Genomic DNA, 19774 nt, shown 5'->3' on the forward strand with positions numbered 1-19774 from the left:
CCCTCTCCTTTTCCTTTATTCCACAACTTGTGTCCATACTGCCACTTTGAAGGAGAAGAAAAAAATACCACAGTTACTAACTATTGGTAGAAATCTTTTGAAAACAACCATTTAAAAAAGGTCAGAAGGAGCTGTTTGGGAAAAATCATCCCCACAGCAGCCTGTGAGGATGGGCAGAGGATTCTGCTCTTCCTGGTGTCTGTCCACACTAATCTGGGTTTAATCTGTTCCCACAGAGTCACGTTCCTGCTGTCAGGGCTGGCTGGTTCCCAGTGCTGTGCCTCACATCTGCTTGGCAGCTGAGGCCAGAGCTGCTCCCTTTTCTGTAGGAATTCCGACAGACACTGCCAGGAAATGAAAGTCGGATTTAGCTTTGGGAAAGTGCAGGACAATGCACTGCAGAGGGACACCCAGTGAAGGGAGCAGCAGGGACTGCAGGTGGCCTGGTGTGGCCAGAGGGTGCCTGGCTGGCTCAGGGACAAGGGAAAGTGTCACCAATTGTCACAGCTTGGAGCTCTGCTCCCCTCAGTGCAGTGACACCTGAGGGTTGGTGCCACTGGTGCTCACACAAAAATGGGTTGGTTTGGTTCTGGCACCCACAGCAGGGGCTGGAGAATGTGCTTCTGCAATGAACTTCTATGATTTTTCCAAGGGTTTAGTCTGGAGAATGTGCTTCTGCAATGAACTTCCATGATTTTTCCAAGGGTTTAGTCTGGAGAATGAGCTTCTACAATGAACTTCCATGATTTTTCCAAGGGTTTAGTCTGGAGAATGAGCTTCTGCAATGACCTTCCATGATTTTTCCAAGGGTTTAGTCTGGAGAATGAGCTTCTACAATGAACTTTCCATGATTTTTCCAAGGGTTTAGTCTGGAGAATGAGCTTCTACAATGAACTTTCCATGATTTTTCCAAGGGTTTAGTCAAGTCCAAGAAATATTACTTTTCTCTTCAAAAAGCTCTTTATAAATGCTGGTCGTTTGGGAATGGATCTGACAGGTCCTGTGTGTTTTACCCTATATAATTCTCTCCCTGATTTTTCTTTTGTTGTTGTTGTAGTCTAATGAACAACTTTCCTTTTCCCTCTACTGAAAAGAGGGGACTCTTCCAATTGTAGGTTTTACTAAGATAAGGTGTGGCTGGCAGGAAATCCCACCCTGGGATCATCCATCATCATTGCTGGAAATGACTGGAAGAGACATGTGGGAAAAGTTACAGAAATTCAGGGAATTGGGGGTGAAATGATAAATTTAAGAACTGGAATGACAGATTTGGCTTCTGGGAAGATACAGCAGAGAACTTTGAAGGACTGTCTTTGGAGCTGTTCCCTTCAGAGACAAAATCACCTCACTTTGGCTGCTGTTCCTTGCTGAGGAATAATCTTGGTTTTTCTTTTACTTCCAGATCTGTTGCAATGATTTGTCATTGGATTTTTTTTTTCCCCCATGTGATTTGTGGTGCTGTCCTTTTGGTAGAAACTTTGATTTCAAATCATTCTTATGCCTTCTGGAAAGGCAGCTCTTGTTCCATGCGCATATTTAGAGCTCCTCAAATTGCTGCCCAATCCCTGGAATGTTCCAGACCAGCTTGGATGGGGCTTGGAGCAATCTGGGATAGGGGAAGGGAGCTGGGACTGGATGAGCTTTAACCCTCCCAGCCCAAGCCATTCCATGATTTTGTGATGTGTTCATGGAGATAAAAATCAGATTAAGCCATGTGCTGGTGCTTCAGTTTAAAGGGCTTCACATCTGCAAGTCGTGGCTGTTCTTGGGATTTAGAAGCATAGAAAAGGATGATATTAAGGCACACAAAGCCAGATGAGATAATTTAATTAAAAAAACAGGGATTGATCTGGGAAAAAGGCAGTGGCTGATTGGAGCTCTGGTGATGTGTTCAGAAAGATAACATTTAGAGGATAAGACAAGTACACAATTAAATTACAATTAAATTACAAGTACCATTAAATTACTGTCAGAGTTTCAGATGCAGTAAATGCCAGGTGAGTTTTGGGTTCACTTTCCTGCATGTGTTTGCTCTCAGCTTTATGTACAAACAGTCTGATTTAAGGCATTTCAAGTTTCAGTGTAGTCGGATTTGGTGTTTTCTGGTGGGATAAAGAACCCCAAACAAACCAACCCCAGTTTTTTTCCTCTGAAGACTCTGATCTGCCTGAGGTGGGAGCAAGGAGCTGCAGGTCTGACCTGAAACAAACCCCCAAAGGGAACTAATTTAACATTAACAGAGACACAACCACGTGTTTTTGCTTTCAGATTTAACAAATCAGGTGGAGACAGCTGGCCTGCAGCTGCAGAAGGTGACAGCAGAGATGGACCACTACAAGAAGCTGTTGCTGTAAGATCCCCATTCCTTGATTGCTTCCCACTGCACATAAAGAACATAAAACACTTTTATTTTTTTTTTTCCCCAGCAAATGCTGCTTGTCTCTAAGAAGGTTTTGACCAGCAAAGGAACTATTTTATCTTCATGTGATTATTTCTAAGCCCCTGCCTGGCTGTGGGAGCTGGGAGCAGGGATGGATGGAGCTGCAGAGGGGGGATAAAGAGCCTGCTCCAGTGCCTCACCTGACACACAGGTGTTGGATGCAGTTTGGGAAATCCACCTGACTTCAGGACTAAAAAATGTGTGTGGGGAGGAATGTAAAGGGATAGAACAAGGGGGAATGGCTTCCCACAGCCAGAGGGCAGGGTTAGGTGGGATATTGGGAAGGAATTGCTCCCTGGGAGCGTGGGCAGGCCCTGGCACAGGTTTTCCAGGGGATTTGTGGCAGCCCCTGGATCCCAAGGCCAGGCTGGACACTGGGGCTTGGAGCCACCTGGTTTATGGAGAATGTGGGTGGAACAAGATGGGCTTTAGGCTCTCTTCCAACCCAAAGCATTCCAGGATTTTCTCCCGTTTCCAGAGCACTCCCCAGCCACTCAGAACTCTCCCACAGCAGGAGCCTGACACCCCAACACCACCCAAACACTCCAAATTCTACAGCTGAGAGCTGAAATCTTCACTGGGCACTGCAGCAGCCTGGGGACATCATCTCCAGGAGAATTCAGAGGGAGGGGTCAGATGATGCTGGAAAGGCACAAATTTGTGTTTGTGAAGCTCCAAAAGTGAAGCTCAGCAGTCAGGAGCTGGCAGTGCCAGGCTCATGGCCATCCATCATCACTTTTTCCCCATTTTTCCCTGGAATTTGAGCAAAGAATTTGTGCTGCTCTGCTCTGCACTTTGTGCTTTCAGTTCCTTTATTCAGGGGGTCTGACCATAATCCAGTTGCAAATATTTGGGATGCTTAGCAACAAAGTACTTCAGTGATAATGTAAGGATTGAGTGGGAAACAAAGATGTCATGAACACACTTAAATAAACACCGAGGGCTTTCCAAGTGTAAATTAACATTCTGGACTAATATGGGCACCATTTAATAAAACAACATATTCTGTATCTGTTTAAATGTAAATATGAACCTTAACCATGGTTATTAATTGGTGCAATGGTGACATAATGACACGAAAGCTGAAAAGTTTCCAGCCCTTTTACCTACAAAATTGGGATTTGTTCCATTTTATTCATTTTTTTTTTCTCAAAACTGTCATCGGTGTTGCAAGACCTCACTTCTTGTTTTCTTGTTTGCAACATTTGTGAGCCAGGTCAGGCTGAGATGGCTCTGCAAATGTAACTTCCAGTTATTCACAACCTTTGCTGACAGAACTTTCTGTTTGTGGCCTTTTACCTGAAATGGAAAATGCAAGGAGGAAAATACACCCAGAAATGATGTCCAGGCTGCTGCAGGAGTTTTTTTGGAAAAAAAAAAACCCACCAAAAACCTTTTTTTCCCCCAATGTTTTTTTAGGGTGAAGTCAACAGAACTTGATGTCTGTCAGAATGAACTGAAAAAGATCAAATATGAAAATGGAATTGTTGAGTCCAGGTAAATGCTGAAATGATATTTCGTGTTTTTGAGCAATGACAGCAAACATTTTATTATTTTAATGCCGTTTTGATGCAATACACTTCAAAAATTTCTTCTGTCAAGTCAGTAGATTTAACTTCATAAAGAACACATGGAGTTTTGACCAAGATTTGATTTCCCAGGCATTATTATTCCTGTCTATAGATAAGAATATAGTAACCACAATGCTGCTACTTCTTTATTTCATCCGTAGACTTACAAAAGAGCTGAAGGAAAAGGAGGAATCCCTTCTCATTTGCCAACAAGTCTGCAAACATTTACAGGAGGAAGTGGCTGAGAAAGAAAGGAAAGAAGAAGATCTGAAAAGAAGAACTGGGAGATCAGAGAGTGAGCTGGAAACCCTTAAAGCTCTCCTGAGCCAGACAGAGCAGGAGGTGCTGATGCTGAAACAGGAAAGGTAAAGGGAGCTGAGCTGGACTCAGGTGCTCCAGAAAATTCTGCACATTTTGGAGGTCATTGGATTTTTTTAAAAAAATTCTTACGGGATAGACAAGGCTTAAATGGAAGAGAAAAAAAGTTCTGTAAAAAATAGGAGTAGAAAAGTTCTGCTTGGACTGCAGGGCTTTAATTTGGGTTTTATCTGAGCCCCAAATCCTCTGCTATTTGTGCTAGAGGTCCAGGGAATATTCAAAGCCCTGAAATGCAGAACAGTTGGTGCCTGCTGGCACTTTTAAATGCTGAAAACCAGCCTGTGGCTGTCAGGAGTAAAACTGGAGGTGGAGATTCTCCTGCAGGTAATTAAAAAAATATGGATTCAGGTTGGTGAGTCCAAAGCAAAGGCACTCAAACTTGGTCCCAGTCCAGGGAAAACAGCCCTCAGAAGCCCAAGGCTTTCTTTTCCACATCTCAAAAGCATTCCCAGGGACAAGGGCAGCTTTGTTCACAGCTGAGACCCTTCAGAGCCAGACTGAACTGGTGGGAAGTTGCTCTCACACCTCCCCAAGTCCCAGATCCTGTCCAAGACCCTGGCTGAGGGAATACTGAGGCATTTCTGAGGTGGACAAGTTGTTAACAACATCAATGACAGGAATTTCACCTCTCCAGGAGTTTGGCCCTACAATCCCCATGTAACAAACAGTACTTTGAAGGACAGAAAGCGCTCAGGGGTTTTGTTCCAAACTCATTACAATTTTTAAATTAATATCCTAATAGGCCAAGGTCATGAAATACAAGTTCTGGTTGGAATATTTTAAGTAAGTTTCGCTGGGTTCTTTGAAATTTGTCTTGAAAGCATCAAAGAAGTATTCAAATACCATTTGAAGGGGAAGATCAAGTGCTGTATTTTCTTTAAACCATGAAATTCAGGAGGCAGGTGAGGGTGGAGATTCCGCGTGGCGATTGCTGGGGCAGGGAAGAGCAGGATTTCACTGCAAGGAAAGGGAATTCCTCACTGCAGCAGTGAGGGCAGGTTTCAGGCCAGCTCTCCATGGAATTTGTGTGTTTTTCAGGGAAGTGTTGCTGGTGTCCCAGCAGAGCAGGACGGAGCAGCTGCAGGAGGCGCTGAGGCAGAAGGTGCGGAGCGAAGACTCCTGGAGGGACAAGGTGACTCTGGGGCTCTGCTTTGGGGGTGGCACTTTCATCACAAAGGGCACAGCAAAGCTGGCAGTGATCTCCTGCAGTGCCACGAGCGCTGGAGTCATGGCATGACACACACACAGAATGGTTTGGGAGTGACTCAGCCAAAAATTCTGTCAGGAACACACAAATCGTGTTTGCCTTTGACCTCTGCGTCTGCTGGGGCTCAAACTCCTAAATTCCCAGGGAAGGGTTTGTTTTGGGGAGCCTCCCGTTTCCCAAAGCACATTTAATGTTTGCTGGAGTTCATGGAATCACAGGATCCCAGACTGGTTTGGTTTGGAAGGACCTTAAAGTCCATCCAGTGCCACCTCTGCCATGGGCAGGGACACTTTCCACTGTCCCAGGTGCTCCAAACCCTGCCCAGCCTGGCCTGGGACACTGCCAGGGATCCAGGGACACTCACAGCTTGTCCACAATATCCTTTGTCCAAGGAATTCTCCTGCCAGCCTCTCACTGTGAGGTTTGGGAAGCTGTTTCCCATAAACAACTGTCACCATGTCCACTGTGTTTCCATCTGCAGCTTTTGCTCATGAGCACCCCAAAAACCCCTGAACTGAATAAAAAAATAAAACCACATTCATACATTAAAAAGAATATAAGAAATAAAAGAAATATAAGAAATAAAATGCATAAATAGATATGCATTAAAAAGAATAAATATCTAGATTAAAAAGAATAAGAGATTAAGTATCCATATCTGTGAAGGAAAATTTAAAAGCAGGGTTGAACAATAACTGTGACTTGTCTGATTTAAGCCTCACATAATTGGTGACTGAAATTACTGTATTCTTTGTTTCAGTGTCTGAAAGCTTTATTTAGTCGCAGGAAATCTTGGGGACTGGTGGCAATTAGGATCAGTTACATTTCTTTGGAAACCCCTTCACATCCCTGTTGCAGGATGTAATTTGGGAAGGGGATCTCACTGGCTCCATAATCACAGAGGGTTTTCAACCTGACATGAGAACAAGATAAAGACTGGTGGGAGGCACAGGGAGCAATTTCAGCTCTGGTGTCACAGCCATTAACATGCAGCCACAGCAAGGCTCCAAAACCTGGCTCAGCAGCCCAAAAATCCCAAAAAGTGCTACAAAATCACAAAAAAAACCACCCCAAGTGACAAAGTGACAATGCTGTCTTTGCTTTGTGCCACTGCAGAGCATCAGAGGTTCAAGTTTAGTGTTTAAAATACACACAAACCTGAAATCGTTTTAGTGGAACAAAAATAATCCCTTTTAGGAAGTAAAATATCTCCATTTATTAATTTTATTTAAGAAATTTATTTATTTAAGAAATAACTCCATTGGAACACATCATATTTATGGAATCCCAGGATTACTGAGGTTGGAAAAATCCCCCAAAATCATCAAGTCCAACCTTGGAGTGCCCAAACATCACCTTTGTCCCCAGAGTGCTCCAATCCTTCCCTGAACCCCCTTTCCATGGAGAAATTCCTCCTGGAAAGATGGATGCACACACTTCCCTTCTGGATTTTTCAGATATTAATTAATGAGGGGCATATAAATGGGTTTAAATCAATTAGTGACCATTATGCTCTGTCGAAACATCCACTTTATTTCCTGTTCTGGTGCTCAGCTTTATCCATTTCAAATATTAAATGTGAAATGTTTTGTATGAACGAGCTCAGGTTTTTATATTGTCTTTATTTGTTTAGTCTTTGGAGTCAAGGAGCCTCCAACAAGTAATCGGGATTTATAATAATAAGTAGAGTTAATTAATTTGGGGATTTATGTCCAGAATTCCAACTCCCATCTAAGAATATAGAAAAAATATAATAAAGGATATAGAATACAGAATACAAAATATTATTATTATTATTAATAATAATAGTCTACTTTGAGCATCTTACAAATACAGCAATTTTTAAGCTATAACTTAGTGGGGGATTTGCACCTCTTCCACATTGTTTGAAAAACAATTCAAATATTTCCAGTTTCTTTTTTTTTTTCCTCCCAAAGACATCAGGGAGATTTATTACACTTCTGCTCATAATAATGTGTGGAATTAGATAATTATAATTAAGCTCATTGTGGGGTTTTGTGCTTTTAATCATTTGAAGTAATGAGGTTTGTGTTGTGGATTTAATGTGCCTGTTGTGCTCTCAGGCTGCTGCAGTTAAATCCATCAGAATCAGCTGCACAAAGGGAACAGGAGCAGCCTGGGTTAGGAGAAGTGTCCTCCTGAATGCAGCCTTCAGGGTTTCCTCCAGAATCCAGCATTTCCTAGTGAGGAAATCAATTGGCTGAATTTTCCAATTTGAATTTATGACGTGAATTACTGGAGATGCTGTAAGGCCTGGGAAATGTCACCCAATATTCCAAGCTGGAGAAGGGGCTGGGATGAGCTCGTTGTGACCTTGCAGAGCCTGAAGGGGCTCCAGGAGAGCTGGAGAGGGACAAGGAATGGAGGGACAGGACACATGGGCAGAGGGCAGGGCTGGATGGGATTTTGGGAAGGAATTCCTGGTTGGGATGGGATTCCCAGAGAAGCTGTGGCTGCTCTTGGATCCCTGGCAGTGTCCCAGGCCAGGCTGGGTTGGGATTGGAGCCCCTGGGACAGTGGAAGGTCCCTGCCCATGGCAGGGGTGGCACTGGGTGGGCTTTAAGGTCCCATCCAGGGTGACAATGCCACTGACCCCTCTTGTCCCCCAGCTGGAAATGGACCTGGCCAAAGGGGAGGCTCGGCACAAAGAAGCAATTCTGAAAGTCAGGGAAGAGGCCAGAGTGGAACTGGACCTGGAGAGACAAAAACAGCAGGAGCTGATCTCAAAATACCAGAGAGAACACGAGGAGCTCCAGCAGAAGGTGTGCAATGCTCCAGAGAAAACTTGTGGCAGGAGATCACAGAAAAGTGTCAAAAAAGGGAATAAAACCTCTGTGTCATCCTCCCTCTGGATGATAACAGGACTTTGCTTCAGTCTTATTATAAAAATTATATTTAAATTCTTTTAATGGAACAGGCTGAAAACAACTACAGCAGTTCAAGTTGATTGGGGTGGAAGATCTTTCTCATCTTGTATTTTCACCACCAAAACTCCGTCTATGTGCCCAGAGTTGTTAATTCTATTTAATCTGACATCATCATTTTTAAAAACCTTGGGACTGTTTCAGGCTATGATGAGGTGCCACAATCCCACCCATATTTTTGATTTTTTTCCTTTCTCCAGGGCACCCAGCAGCTCCAGGGTGGGTGCCCAGTGAAGGCTGCTGGGCTGGACTGGGTCAGGCTCCACAGGGAGCTCCAGATCCCCCTCCAATTTTATATAGAAATTGAGAAATTGTACGTGTAACCTGAGTTTTCAAAAGGGCTTGACACAATTCCTAAGAAAATCAGAGAAATCTGGGAAAATAAAGCAGAATGTGATGAGGTTATATTGTTATTTAAAATCTGGGACACTGTGATTTAGAGCTGAAAATAAATTTGGCTTTGTTCACTTGGCAAATATTGAACCACGGTTTTTAAACCCTGAGGAAACACTGACTTGCAGTAAATTGAACTTGAAGTTAAATTTTCCCTTTTTTACCTCAATGTCTCTATTTGATCTTGAACACACTAATTAATCTCTGTGTTCTTAGTGAGTGGTGATTAATTTACAGCTCTCTGGTGTCCTCTGAGGGAATTATGTAAATTCAGAACTTTTTTTTTTCCCTCTGAGGACCTGCAAGTTCGAATTTGTTGGGTTTTTTCTCAAGTCAACATTTGTCTGTTATTAATTCTCCATATTTAGAGGTACTGAGAGGAGATTAATTCCTGTCTGATCTCCCCCAGATCCCAGGTTTAATATCCAGTGCCACCAAGAGCTTGAGGATGGAGACGGAAATCCTGGAGAAGAAGCTCCAAGATGCCCAAATGAAACTGGCAGAGAAGGATGGAGACAAGGAAAAAGAAATCCAGAGCCTTAAGAGGCTCATCAGTGAACTTGAATTCCAGCTGACCATGGAAAAGAGCAACAATGAATCATTCCTGGACAAGCTGAGGAAAGAAATTAAGCACAAGTCAGATGAACTGGAAAAATTAACCCAGGAGAAGACACAACTGATTCACAGTTTGAGTCAAGTTCAAGAGGAGGTAGGATCAGGACCCAGGAAATGCCTGGGTGGTTTGACTTGGAGACATGTGATTTCTAAAATCATTCAAAGGTCTGTGTTTCGGACCAGAAAAATCCACTGAAATGCAAAGATTTCTCAAACAAATCCATCATCGTTTCCTAAATACGGTAGATCACAAAAGGTGTGACGTTTCAATTCAGCAAATGCTTAAATTAGTGTTTTATAGGAAAATATGTCTATTTTTCAGGTCCTGCAGGGCCTTTCTTAGTCTGTAGCCTCATGTCCCACTACCCAAACATGAGTAAACAGAAATGAATTCCCAGTTTTTAGAGTGGAAGACACGGATATTTCTCATTCCTTGCCCAGTGTCCCAGCTGCCACCAGTGCAGCCACATTCCCTAACTCAGGAATGCATAAAAACGAATTAAATGCAAAGAGAAATTCAACTGATGGATATTCTGACCACAAACATTTGCTGAATGCTTGGAATATAATGGGAAGGGAGGGGAGAGCTGCTCCATGGGAAACGTGGAGTCAGGGACTGCAGATAAGATTAGGCTGGAATGTCCAAAGCAATCCAGTGGCAGGAAAATGAATTGGTCAACAGGGAAAACAAAACTCTTCCGAGTGAATCAGGGCTGGGATTGGTGCTGATGTATTCCTTGGAAGGCTTGGGAAAGGTGGAGTGGAATTCCAGTGAGGTTGTGCCCAACCTGTGCCCAAGGATGGGGACATGGGGTAGAGGGGCCTTGGCAGTGCTGGGACAGCAGGGGACTGTGTGGCCTTCCATGAGGGGTTCATGATTCCATGTGCTCGTACCTGGTTCCATGGCTGATTCCACACCTGATTCCATACCTGTTTCCATACCTGGTTCCACACCTGATTCCATACCTGGTTCCATGCCTGGTTCCATACCTGGTTCCACACCTGATTCCATACCTGATTCCATACCTGATTCTGTACTTGGTTCCATAATTGGTTCCATACCTGGTTCCACACCTGATTCCACACCTAATTCCATACTTTGTTCCATAGTTGGTTCCACACCTGGTTCCATACCTGATTCCATCCCTGGTTCCATCCCTGATTCCATCCCTGGTTCCACACCTGGTTCCATGACTCCAGCCAGGCCGTGCTCTCCCCTGCAGAGGGTTTCAGGGACAAGCAGCATTAACCCCCCTTGGTGTCCCCGCACCTCTGTCCATCGCTGCCTTTCCTTCCCAAGAGCAGCATTCCCAGCTCTCCCAGCTGGCAGGAGAGCAGGAATACCTGCACTCCCTGGGACTTCCCACTGGGAGCAGCAGGACAGAGCAGGGCAAGTCCCTGTCCCAGGAGTGTCCAGGTGTGATGGACGGGTGGATATTCCTGGTGTTCCTATTTACAGAACTCCCTGCTGTCCTGGGACAGTGTCCAGGTGTGATGGGTGTCTCTATTCCCACTGCTTCTCTTCACAGAATTCCCTGTGCAGGGACAGTGTCCAGGTGTGACGGGTGTCTCTATCCCCCCATTTCTCCTTACAGAATTCCCTGTGCAGGGACAGTCCAGGTGTGATGATGGATATTCCTGGTGTTTCTCTTTGCAGAATTCCCTGTGCAGGGACAGTGTCCAGGTGTGACGGGTGTCTCTATCCCCCCATTTCTCCTTACAGAATTCCCTGTACAGGGACAGTGTCCAGGTGTGACAGGTGTCTCTATCCCCCCATTTCCCCTTACAGAACACCCTGTACAGGGACAGTGTCCAGGGGTGACAGGTGTCTCTATCCCCGTTTCCCCTCACAGAATTCCCTGTACAGGGACAGTATCCAGGTGTGACAGGTGTCTCTATCCCCCTGTTTCTCCTTACAGATGTGACAGGTGTCTCCATCCCCCTGTTTCCCCTTACAGAACACCCTGCTGCAGGACACGGTTCGCCGGGAGTGCGAGGAGCGTTTCGAGCTGACGGCGGCTCTGGGCCGGGCCCGGGAGCAGGTGCTGGAGCTGCGGAGGCTCAGCGGCACTCTCCCGGCCTCTCCGCGCTCGCTGCCCGCCGGGGATCTGCGCCTCTCGGGCCGCCTGGGCACGGCCAGGGCCGCCCGGGGGCCGGGGGGCAGCAGCAGCAGCCCCGGCTCGCTGGTTGCCGGCCCCGCCAAGGGAAGGGCTGCTCCGCAGGGAGAACCCCGCGGCCGTGTCCTGGCCGGGGTACGGCGCCGGCCGAGCCAGCTCTGACAGAAAAACCAGCCCGGCCTCCCAAGGAACGCCTGCCTGCAACCCCCCGCCTCATCCATTCCTACTGTTTCAAAGGCGGTTCGATTTTTAGTTATTTTTTTGATGCGAGCACTTTTTTCCGTCCGGGAATTTATTCATGGTGTAATTAAGTGCTGAATGCGTTTCAAGAGGAGAAAAGTAAAAAGAGCGTCTCCAAGAGGAGCGCAAAGAGCAGCACATCTGCAATGAGTGGGGTTGAAGTCAGAGAATCCCTGGAGCCCAGAAGGTTTGGGTTGGAGGGGGACTTTAAAAGTCCATCTCATTGCAATGCCCCGGTCCTGGGCAGGGAATAATGGCCCAGAGCACGGATCCACAAAGGATGGGGCTTGGAGCAGCCTGGGGCAGGGAAGGTGGAACTGGATCAGCTTTGAGCTGCCTTCCAACCCCAACCAGTCTGTGATTCCGTGATTCCATCATTTCAAGTCTGGGCTCTTCTCCCGCTGTTTGTGTCCTGGAGCAGCAGCTGGAGGAAAGGGGGAGTGTGGCCAGGGAGGAACAGCACGTCAAATAACGGGAGCAGGGACAGGATCATGGCTCTGGCACGAGGGAGGGGCCAGGTCCTGGATCCAAACCAAGCCCTGAACAAATATTTCCCTTCTCCCCCTCCCTCCCAGAGCCCGGAGCTCCTGCTGCTAAGCAAGAAACAAAATATGGAAATGTCAGGGACCCTTTTTTGACTGGCTTTGCAAACAATTTAATGAATCTCACCGTGTCAAGGAAAGTTTACCAAGTGTTTTCCATGGTGGGATGAAAGGCAGCAGCACCAAGTGCCACGGACACCTCATTACAGCCCTGGAATTTTAGGAAATCAAACTTCCTGCAGGAAGTTCTCGTAGGACCTTGCACTCCAGGACTCGTGGCACGAGGCGAAGCCAAACAAAGCTCCAGGCTTGGAACAAACGTGGCCCTGTGGGTCCTGCCCTGCTGGCTGTGGGCAGCGTTCCAGCCCTTCCCTTGCAGAAAACATCCCCAGGGCACTTGGGCTTTGTCCTTCCCTGCTGGAAAGGCTTCAGACTGCCCCGGGCAGAGCTGGGGGTGGTGTCTGCTCTGCAGGGAGCTCTGACAGCACAGGAGGAGTCTCGGTCAGTGCCTCAGTGGCTCATCCTTTCCCACCTGAACTTGCCCAAAATGTCACCTGAAGTTGCCCAAAATGTCATCTTCTCCACCGATAATACGCTGGAGAGTCCAGCCCCTGTCTGGTCGTGCTGCTCCTCCTCCTCAGCACAGCTTGCCATGGATATCACTTCATTCCCACTGGGATATCACAAACCAAAGCTGAGATGATCACTAGACCTTGCTCTGAGGTGTGTGTAGGATCTGGGATCCCGACTGTGCCTTGTCGATGGAGTTTTTCTACAAAAGAAGAAATTGGACTGCAGGAAAAAGCATCTTAGTTCCTAAGCAGTGTTAAAAGTGCATGGAAATAGAAACTGATGCCACAGATCATTAAAAAGTATTAATCAGAATAAAAACTTGACTGTCTTTCTTTGTACTGTGCATTTTTTTCAATACCAAAAGAAGAGTAACATAATGGCAGTGGGGAAATTTCCTTTCACAGATAACCCCCCACAGCTGCAGTTTTAGTTATTTAAAACAGGCCCTGATTTCCATCCTGACAATTCCATGTTGGATTTTGTCCTTGGTGGTTACAGGTGGTTGAGGGTGTCCTGCTGAAGGAAGAGCAAACCCCAAAGAGCAGGGGTGGTGTGGAACACTAATGCAGGGCTTTCATCCTCACAGCACAGGCCAGAACCCATTTGGGTGGGCTAATAAAAGGGGCACTGCCTGAGATCATTGTTGAGGGGATTGCATTGTAATTCAATAATCTTAATAAAGTATAATTAATATAATTTTAATATAAAGAAATATAATTTGTATGGAGGAGGCATTGCCCTGGGAGCTGTTCCAGGCCGTGGGATTGTTCTCCTTGGCCCTCCAGGCTCTGGGACATGAGTGGGGACATGTCATGGGGACATGGGGGTCATGGGGACTCCCCAGAGTGGGGACAGGGCTCAGGGTGGCATCTGCTCCTTCCCAGGGGACCAGGGGATGGGCACAGGTGCCACCAGACCTCTCAGGGGGATGGAGACCACTCCACTGAGGGGGGTTTGCCCAGGGGGTCTCTGAGGCCACTTCCCCACTTTTCCTCCTTTCTGTTCCCTGCAGTGGGATGTGGCTGGCACAGAATGAGCACAGGGTGGGAAATGTCAGGGAAAGGGGAGAATAAACTCCAGCTGGGAGGAAAGGACATCTGGGAAAGGAAAGTCTCAGTGTGAGAGAGAGGAAAATGCCCTCCCCCTGGAGCTGTGCAGCCAGGGAGGATCCCCGGGCAGTGCTGGAACCCCTTGTGCTTGAGTCATTTAAAGTGGGTGGGGAAAAATCCATGGAAAACGTGCTGTCAGGAGAAGCCCTGCGCTGCAGGAGCAGCTGAACCGAGTGCCCCAAAGGGGATTTTCCATCTCCTGATTTATGGGACGTGGAAAATGGTTTGGTTTGGCCTGGCACCATTCCAGGGAGTCATGCCCAGCTGGAAGTACCTGCTTTCAACTCCGGGGAAAGAGTCCTGAAAGAAATCCGGTGGGCACAGAGGAAAGGAGCCTGGAGAGCCACAGCAAGCAGCAGGTCCCTTCTTCCTGCTGGAGGGTCACAAATGTCCTTCAGCATCACCACCATCATCAGAGGCTGGATTGAGTTGGGAGGATCTCAAAGCTCACCCGGTGCCACCCCTGCCATGGCAGGGACACCTCCCACTGTCCCAGGCTGCTCCAAGCCCCAGTGTCCAGCCTGGCCTTGGGCACTGCCAGGGATCTGCTGTGGGCACCCTGTGCCAGGGAACAATCCCTGCCCTCTGTCCATGTGAAGCCATTCCCTGTGTCCTGTCCCTCCAGCCCCTGGAACAGCCCTTGCCCTCTCCTGCCATCCCTTCCCCACGCCCAGGGCAGCCGAACCTTCAGCGTTTCGCTGGCCGCAGGAATTGGGGATGCAGCGTCTCCCCCAGGCTGGATTTGGGGATTTTGGGGAGTTCCCTGGGCTCGGGGAATGCCGGCGGGGCGGGGCTGCCTCGGGAATCACCTCCCGAATCCTCAGGAGCCCGAGGCCGACCCCGCTCACTGAACATTTCCATGAATCATTGGCTTTTCTGGAAATCCGTGCCAGCGTCCTGTCCCCAGCTGTTTCCTGTGCGCTGTGCTGGCTGCAGGGCTGCTTTGAACTTACCGGGACTCCAGTGGTCATTTTAATCACCAGAAAGTTCTGAACAAAGAACCGCATGTGCCTTTAGGGAAAAGAACCCAAAAAAAGGATCCTGGGGAAGAGCTGGAGGGCGTCCGGGAAGGCTCAGGAGTGGAGAGGGATTTTACAGGGCTCTGGGTGTAACCAAGGAGCAGCGTGGCCTCGGTGGCTGCCAGCTCCCTTCTGTTTGCTGCTGTCTGGTTTGGGCGGTGGGTTTTGTAGATTCCTTCCAAAAATAACCCCAGCAGCTCCTTGGAGGGTGATGGAAGCAGCAGCTGGAGCTGGATGAGGCACAAATTCACCTGCTCAAGCTGGACACAGGGAGAACTTGGATTTCTGATCTCTGGCTGAATGAAAGGCTGGTTCTGGAGATGAGGATTTTCTGTGCATTTCCTGGATCTTTCAGGGTTTTCTGTGTTCACAGAAATCCTTTCCTCTGGGTAAAGATGTTCCAAAGGTGCTGAAGATCCATTTGTCAGGGAAACAGCCCCTAGTCCACAGGATTTCCATCAGGAGAGGTGCCTGACCCAGAGACCTGGGGAATCCACAGCAGGGCAGGGCTGTGGAACATCCTCTAGGATCTTCCCCAGGATCTATGGAACATCCTCCCCTCTGCATCTGTGGAATATCTTCTCCCCCGGATCTGTGGAACATTCCCTCTCCAGGATGACAGCACAACGCAGGCATGATATCATGAGCATTTAATCCCAAACCAGTGCCTGAAATAACAGGAGAGCAAAACCCCTGGCCCAGAGCAGGGTGTGTGGGGGAGATGCACAGATCCCAGAAGGCAAAAGCAGGGATCTCTCTGAGCCTGACCCAGGGAAAATGATTCCAGGACCTTAAACCTCCTGATCACCATAACCCTGAGAGCACGAGCAGGATGTCCACAGAGCTGTGGCTGCCCCTGGCAGTGCCCAAGGCCAGGCTGGACAGGGTTTGGAGCACCTGGGACAGTGGGAGGTGTCCCTGCCGTGGCAGGGGTGGCACCGGGTGAGTTTAAAATCTCTCACCTGGGGTAGGGAGGTGTGTGAGGACACCGTGCTGCCTCTGTGTCCCCAGCCCTGCGATCCTGGTGTTGGCTTCTCACACGAGTCCTGAAACAAAAAGCAGCCCCGGGGCCATCCCGTGTCCATTGAGGAAAGCAGAGATCCCTGATCAGAGCCAGATGTCAGAGATAACATCTCTGCTTGTTCTTGTGGTTTCCTTAACGGCAAAGCACTCCTGAACTCTCACCCTGCCTGTTCTGAGCATCGTGGTGGATTAAAATACGGAATTCTGGAGGGCTGGGTTGGGAATGCGCTGGCCCAGGGCTCCCAGCCCCGAGAAGCAGCCGGGAGATGAGGAGGAGGGAGGAAGGAGGGTGCTCTCTGCCCTTGGGGGATGTGTTTTACTCCCTTGGAAGGGACAGGGTGACAGCTCCAGCCTGTCCCTCTGTCCTGTTTCAGTCACTGTCACCCCCCCGTGTGTCCTCAGACCAGGAGTCTCCTCAGCGTGGGGGGCAAACTTAGAACTTCTATCTCCAGCAGAAAGATGCTCCAAGTGTTTCCTTTTGTAGAGGTATTGAGGCACAGAAAAGCCTTCAAGCTTTGACTAAAACCTCAGCTTCTCACCTTCTAAATCACTTTAAAATGGGACCTCAGGCTTTGGAGTCTCAGCTCCTGATTGCTCCATACAAAAAGTGCCAAGTGAGGGACTTTTGGGAGGCTGCACCACTCCCTGACCAGGGATAATTAAATCTGTGAGGGCCCTTCAGGAGATTGACTTGGTTTAAGATAATTTTGCTGTGGTTTTCCCCTCTCGGCTCCTGAGCACAGGCGCTGGGGCTGCCCTGCAGGACCTCAGTGTGACCAGCCTGGCCTGGCACATTCCCGGGATGGAGCAGCCACAGCTCCCCTGGGACACCTGAGGAGCCCTGGAGAGGAACCCCCATTTTCCCTCTCCTTTGGGGCCATTCTGGGCTGTCCCTGGAGCTGTCCCAGACCCTGCTCACTCCTTTCATCCATCCCCAGCTGGAACTGGGGTGTCCTGCCCCCATGGCCCAGGGCAGGACATTTGCCCCCTCCTCACCTCGGTGGCGTTTGGTGTGAGCAGGGAGCGCAGGGGACGCTCCGCTGGGCTCGGCAACACTTCCACCTACAGAGGGAAGCCAGAACGGCAGCGGGAGAGCCGCGGGGGAATCCCGGGAATGACGGGAGGGAATCCCGGGAACGAGGGGGGCACAGAATCCATGGGAAGGAGGGGGACACAGCACCCCAGGAATGATAGGGACACAGAATACCTGGGAACGGTGGGGACACAAAATACTTGGGAATGAACGATGGATGCACAGCATCTCTGGAATGACGGGGACACAAACTCCATGGGAATGATGGGGACACAAAGCCCCTGTGAACAACAGGGACACAAAATCCATGGGAATGACGGGGACTCAGAATCCTGGAAATGAACGATGGATGCACAGCATCTCTGGAATGATGGGGACACAAAGCCCCTGTGAACAATAGGGACACAGAATCCTGGGAATGATGAGCCCCAGGGGAGTGGGAAGCTGGAATGTGTCTGCAGGGTGGGAGCAGGAGCCCCTCCCTTGCTCTCCCCAGCAAACACATCCAGAAGGATTCCCCATTCTGGGACAGAAAAGAGTCACTTTTTGCCAAGTTTTTTTTTTTTTTTTTTTTTTTTTTTTTTTTTTTTTTTTTTCCCTTCCATTGGAATATAAAGACATTTTCTTCAGGCTGGCTTTAATAAATTAAACTTTTTTTTTTTTTTTAAATGGTCCTGCTGGGCTGTTGCCAGGCAGGAGGAGGGATGGAAAGCTGTTTTCTTTGCAGGAGTCCTTTTTTTCCAAAGGGGGATGTGATTGAGGGTTTGCTTCCTGCCCCAAGGAGCACTGACAGGAGAGTCACAGCCTTGGCCTGACGTGAAATCCTGAATTCCATGAGCATTCCCTGACAGGAGCAGCAACCAGGGAAAGATTTCCTAGAAAAAAGGCCCTTATCACCCCCCCTGCTGCCACTCACCTGTGGGTTTGGGGGACATTGAAGCCTTGAGAGGGACTTGTGGGGCCAAATTCCATCCAAAATATTCTCTGATTGTTCATTTTTTTCTCTTCCTAAACCATCCAAAGCTCCTGGTCCAGGCTCATCCTTCTAGTATCTGTAACACACCTGAAAGTGAAGGACAGGCAGAGCAGTTTGTACGAAATGCCCTGAAACCTTTGCCATTTTTTGTTGAAAATTAGTCAAAAAAATTTTAGCAAAATCCTTTTTTTTTTTTTTTTTTTTTTTTTCCAGAGAAAAAAGAACCCTAAGGGTGATGCCCAGGCAGGCAAAGCCCAGTGCCCCAGGGGAAGGGGCTGGGACATTTCCCTGTCCCTGTGGGATGTTCAGAGCCCAGTGATTTCCAGCGGCATGGCAGAGGCTGCAGCACCACCCAGGGCAGGGATCCTGCAGATTTATATGGAAAATTATCTCAGCTACTGAGACAGGAGCAGGGTGTAGCCTCAGGTGACTCCTGGAGGTCAGCACAAGGTGCTTGAAGTCCATCAAGAACTGTCAAACTCTGGAAAACTGCTGCACTTTTCCAGGAAAACGGGGGAACTGCAAAATTCAGGGATACTGCAGAACTCAGGGACACTTCCAAGTCTCAGGAGAGACAGGAATTGTGGTGCAGGGACCTTGTCCCCCTGCTGAACCCACACAGAGCCGAGGGCCAGGCTGTGACTCCCACCTGGAATTTGCTGGAATTTCCCTCAGGGATCAGCCCCTGCCCATCCCAGAGCTGGCACAGCCCTGCTGGGGCCAGGCCACCTTCTCCCCCTGGCTGGAATTTTCCCCACAAGGAATGAACTCTGAGCTCCTGCTGGGCTGCCTGGGGGAGCAGGAGCTGTCCCTGCTGTCCCACAGCTCCAGCTGCTCAGGGAACGGGAGCTCTGGAAGCACAGAGGGGTTTGTCAGCGCTCCTGCCCTTCCAAACCCAGGGATTTCCCTGCTCTGGACTATCCCAGCATTTTTATCTGGGGAAAAAAGCTCCTTCAATTCCCATAGCAACAAACATTTTCCTGAACATAACATACACAGAACAGTTGTTAGAGGCTGAAAAACAGTGGTAACCAAGAAACAGAGAGACATTTTATCTTTTCCTCCCTGAAAATACACATTCACTTTCTGCATTTCCAGAGCAGCTGCAGAGGGGGCCCAGCAGGACAGGGGGGATTTTCCAACCATGGAGCTTCTGCTCAGGTTTCCTCTCCTTTCTGAGGTCTGGAGGACATCTCCCAAGAGCCTGGCATTGCCCCTGGGCCCCGCAGGGGAACATCCCAGGAATGGGGAGAGGCATTTTTGGAGAGCCCATGGGCAGGACAGCAAACTCCTCTCACCTGCAGGCTCCAGGGTTTGGTAGTACCTGAGCAGCAGCTGAAGAGTCAGATGCAATTCCTCCTCTCCCTTTCCAGCTCTCCTTTCCCACAGCCAGCACAGCTCCAGGAATGTCCAGCAGCTCCTGCTCTCACCCAAGGGACAGCAGTAGCCCATCCCTCTGGACTCCAGACACATCCATGAGCATTTATTCCAACTGCTGCACCACCAGGAGGACACAAACATCCAAAGCTTTCCCAGTTTTCCCTCCCAACAGCAGCACATCCACACCCCCGTGTCCCACTGAGGCACAAGGCT

The 19774-nt window shown here is 48.5% G+C and overlaps 1 protein-coding gene and 1 long non-coding RNA gene across 2 annotated transcripts in view; one reads left to right on the plus strand and one right to left on the minus strand.

Annotated features, from left to right (window-relative positions):
* LEKR1 (leucine, glutamate and lysine rich 1) overlaps positions 1 to 11828 on the plus strand; it is a 33083-nt gene extending 21255 nt beyond the window's left edge. The window contains exons 6-12 of the mRNA XM_066326468.1: positions 2269 to 2350; positions 3860 to 3937; positions 4173 to 4376; positions 5428 to 5521; positions 8227 to 8379; positions 9344 to 9643; positions 11508 to 11828. Of these exons, the coding sequence (XP_066182565.1) occupies positions 2269 to 2350; positions 3860 to 3937; positions 4173 to 4376; positions 5428 to 5521; positions 8227 to 8379; positions 9344 to 9643; positions 11508 to 11828 (1232 nt within the window). The remainder of the gene's footprint in view (positions 1 to 2268; positions 2351 to 3859; positions 3938 to 4172; positions 4377 to 5427; positions 5522 to 8226; positions 8380 to 9343; positions 9644 to 11507) is intronic.
* A 3197-nt stretch (positions 11829 to 15025) lies between these two features.
* On the minus strand, positions 15026 to 17239 carry LOC136365719 (uncharacterized). Its single transcript, XR_010744394.1, has 3 exons — positions 17169 to 17239; positions 16112 to 16195; positions 15026 to 15588 (listed from the first exon to the last, which is right to left on the minus strand). It is a non-coding gene; the product is annotated as an uncharacterized lncRNA (long non-coding RNA).
* Positions 17240 to 19774: the final 2535 nt, after the last annotated feature.

Source organism: Sylvia atricapilla, chromosome 10 (genome assembly GCF_009819655.1).
Source record: "Sylvia atricapilla isolate bSylAtr1 chromosome 10, bSylAtr1.pri, whole genome shotgun sequence".
NCBI lineage: Eukaryota > Metazoa > Chordata > Aves > Passeriformes > Sylviidae > Sylvia > Sylvia atricapilla.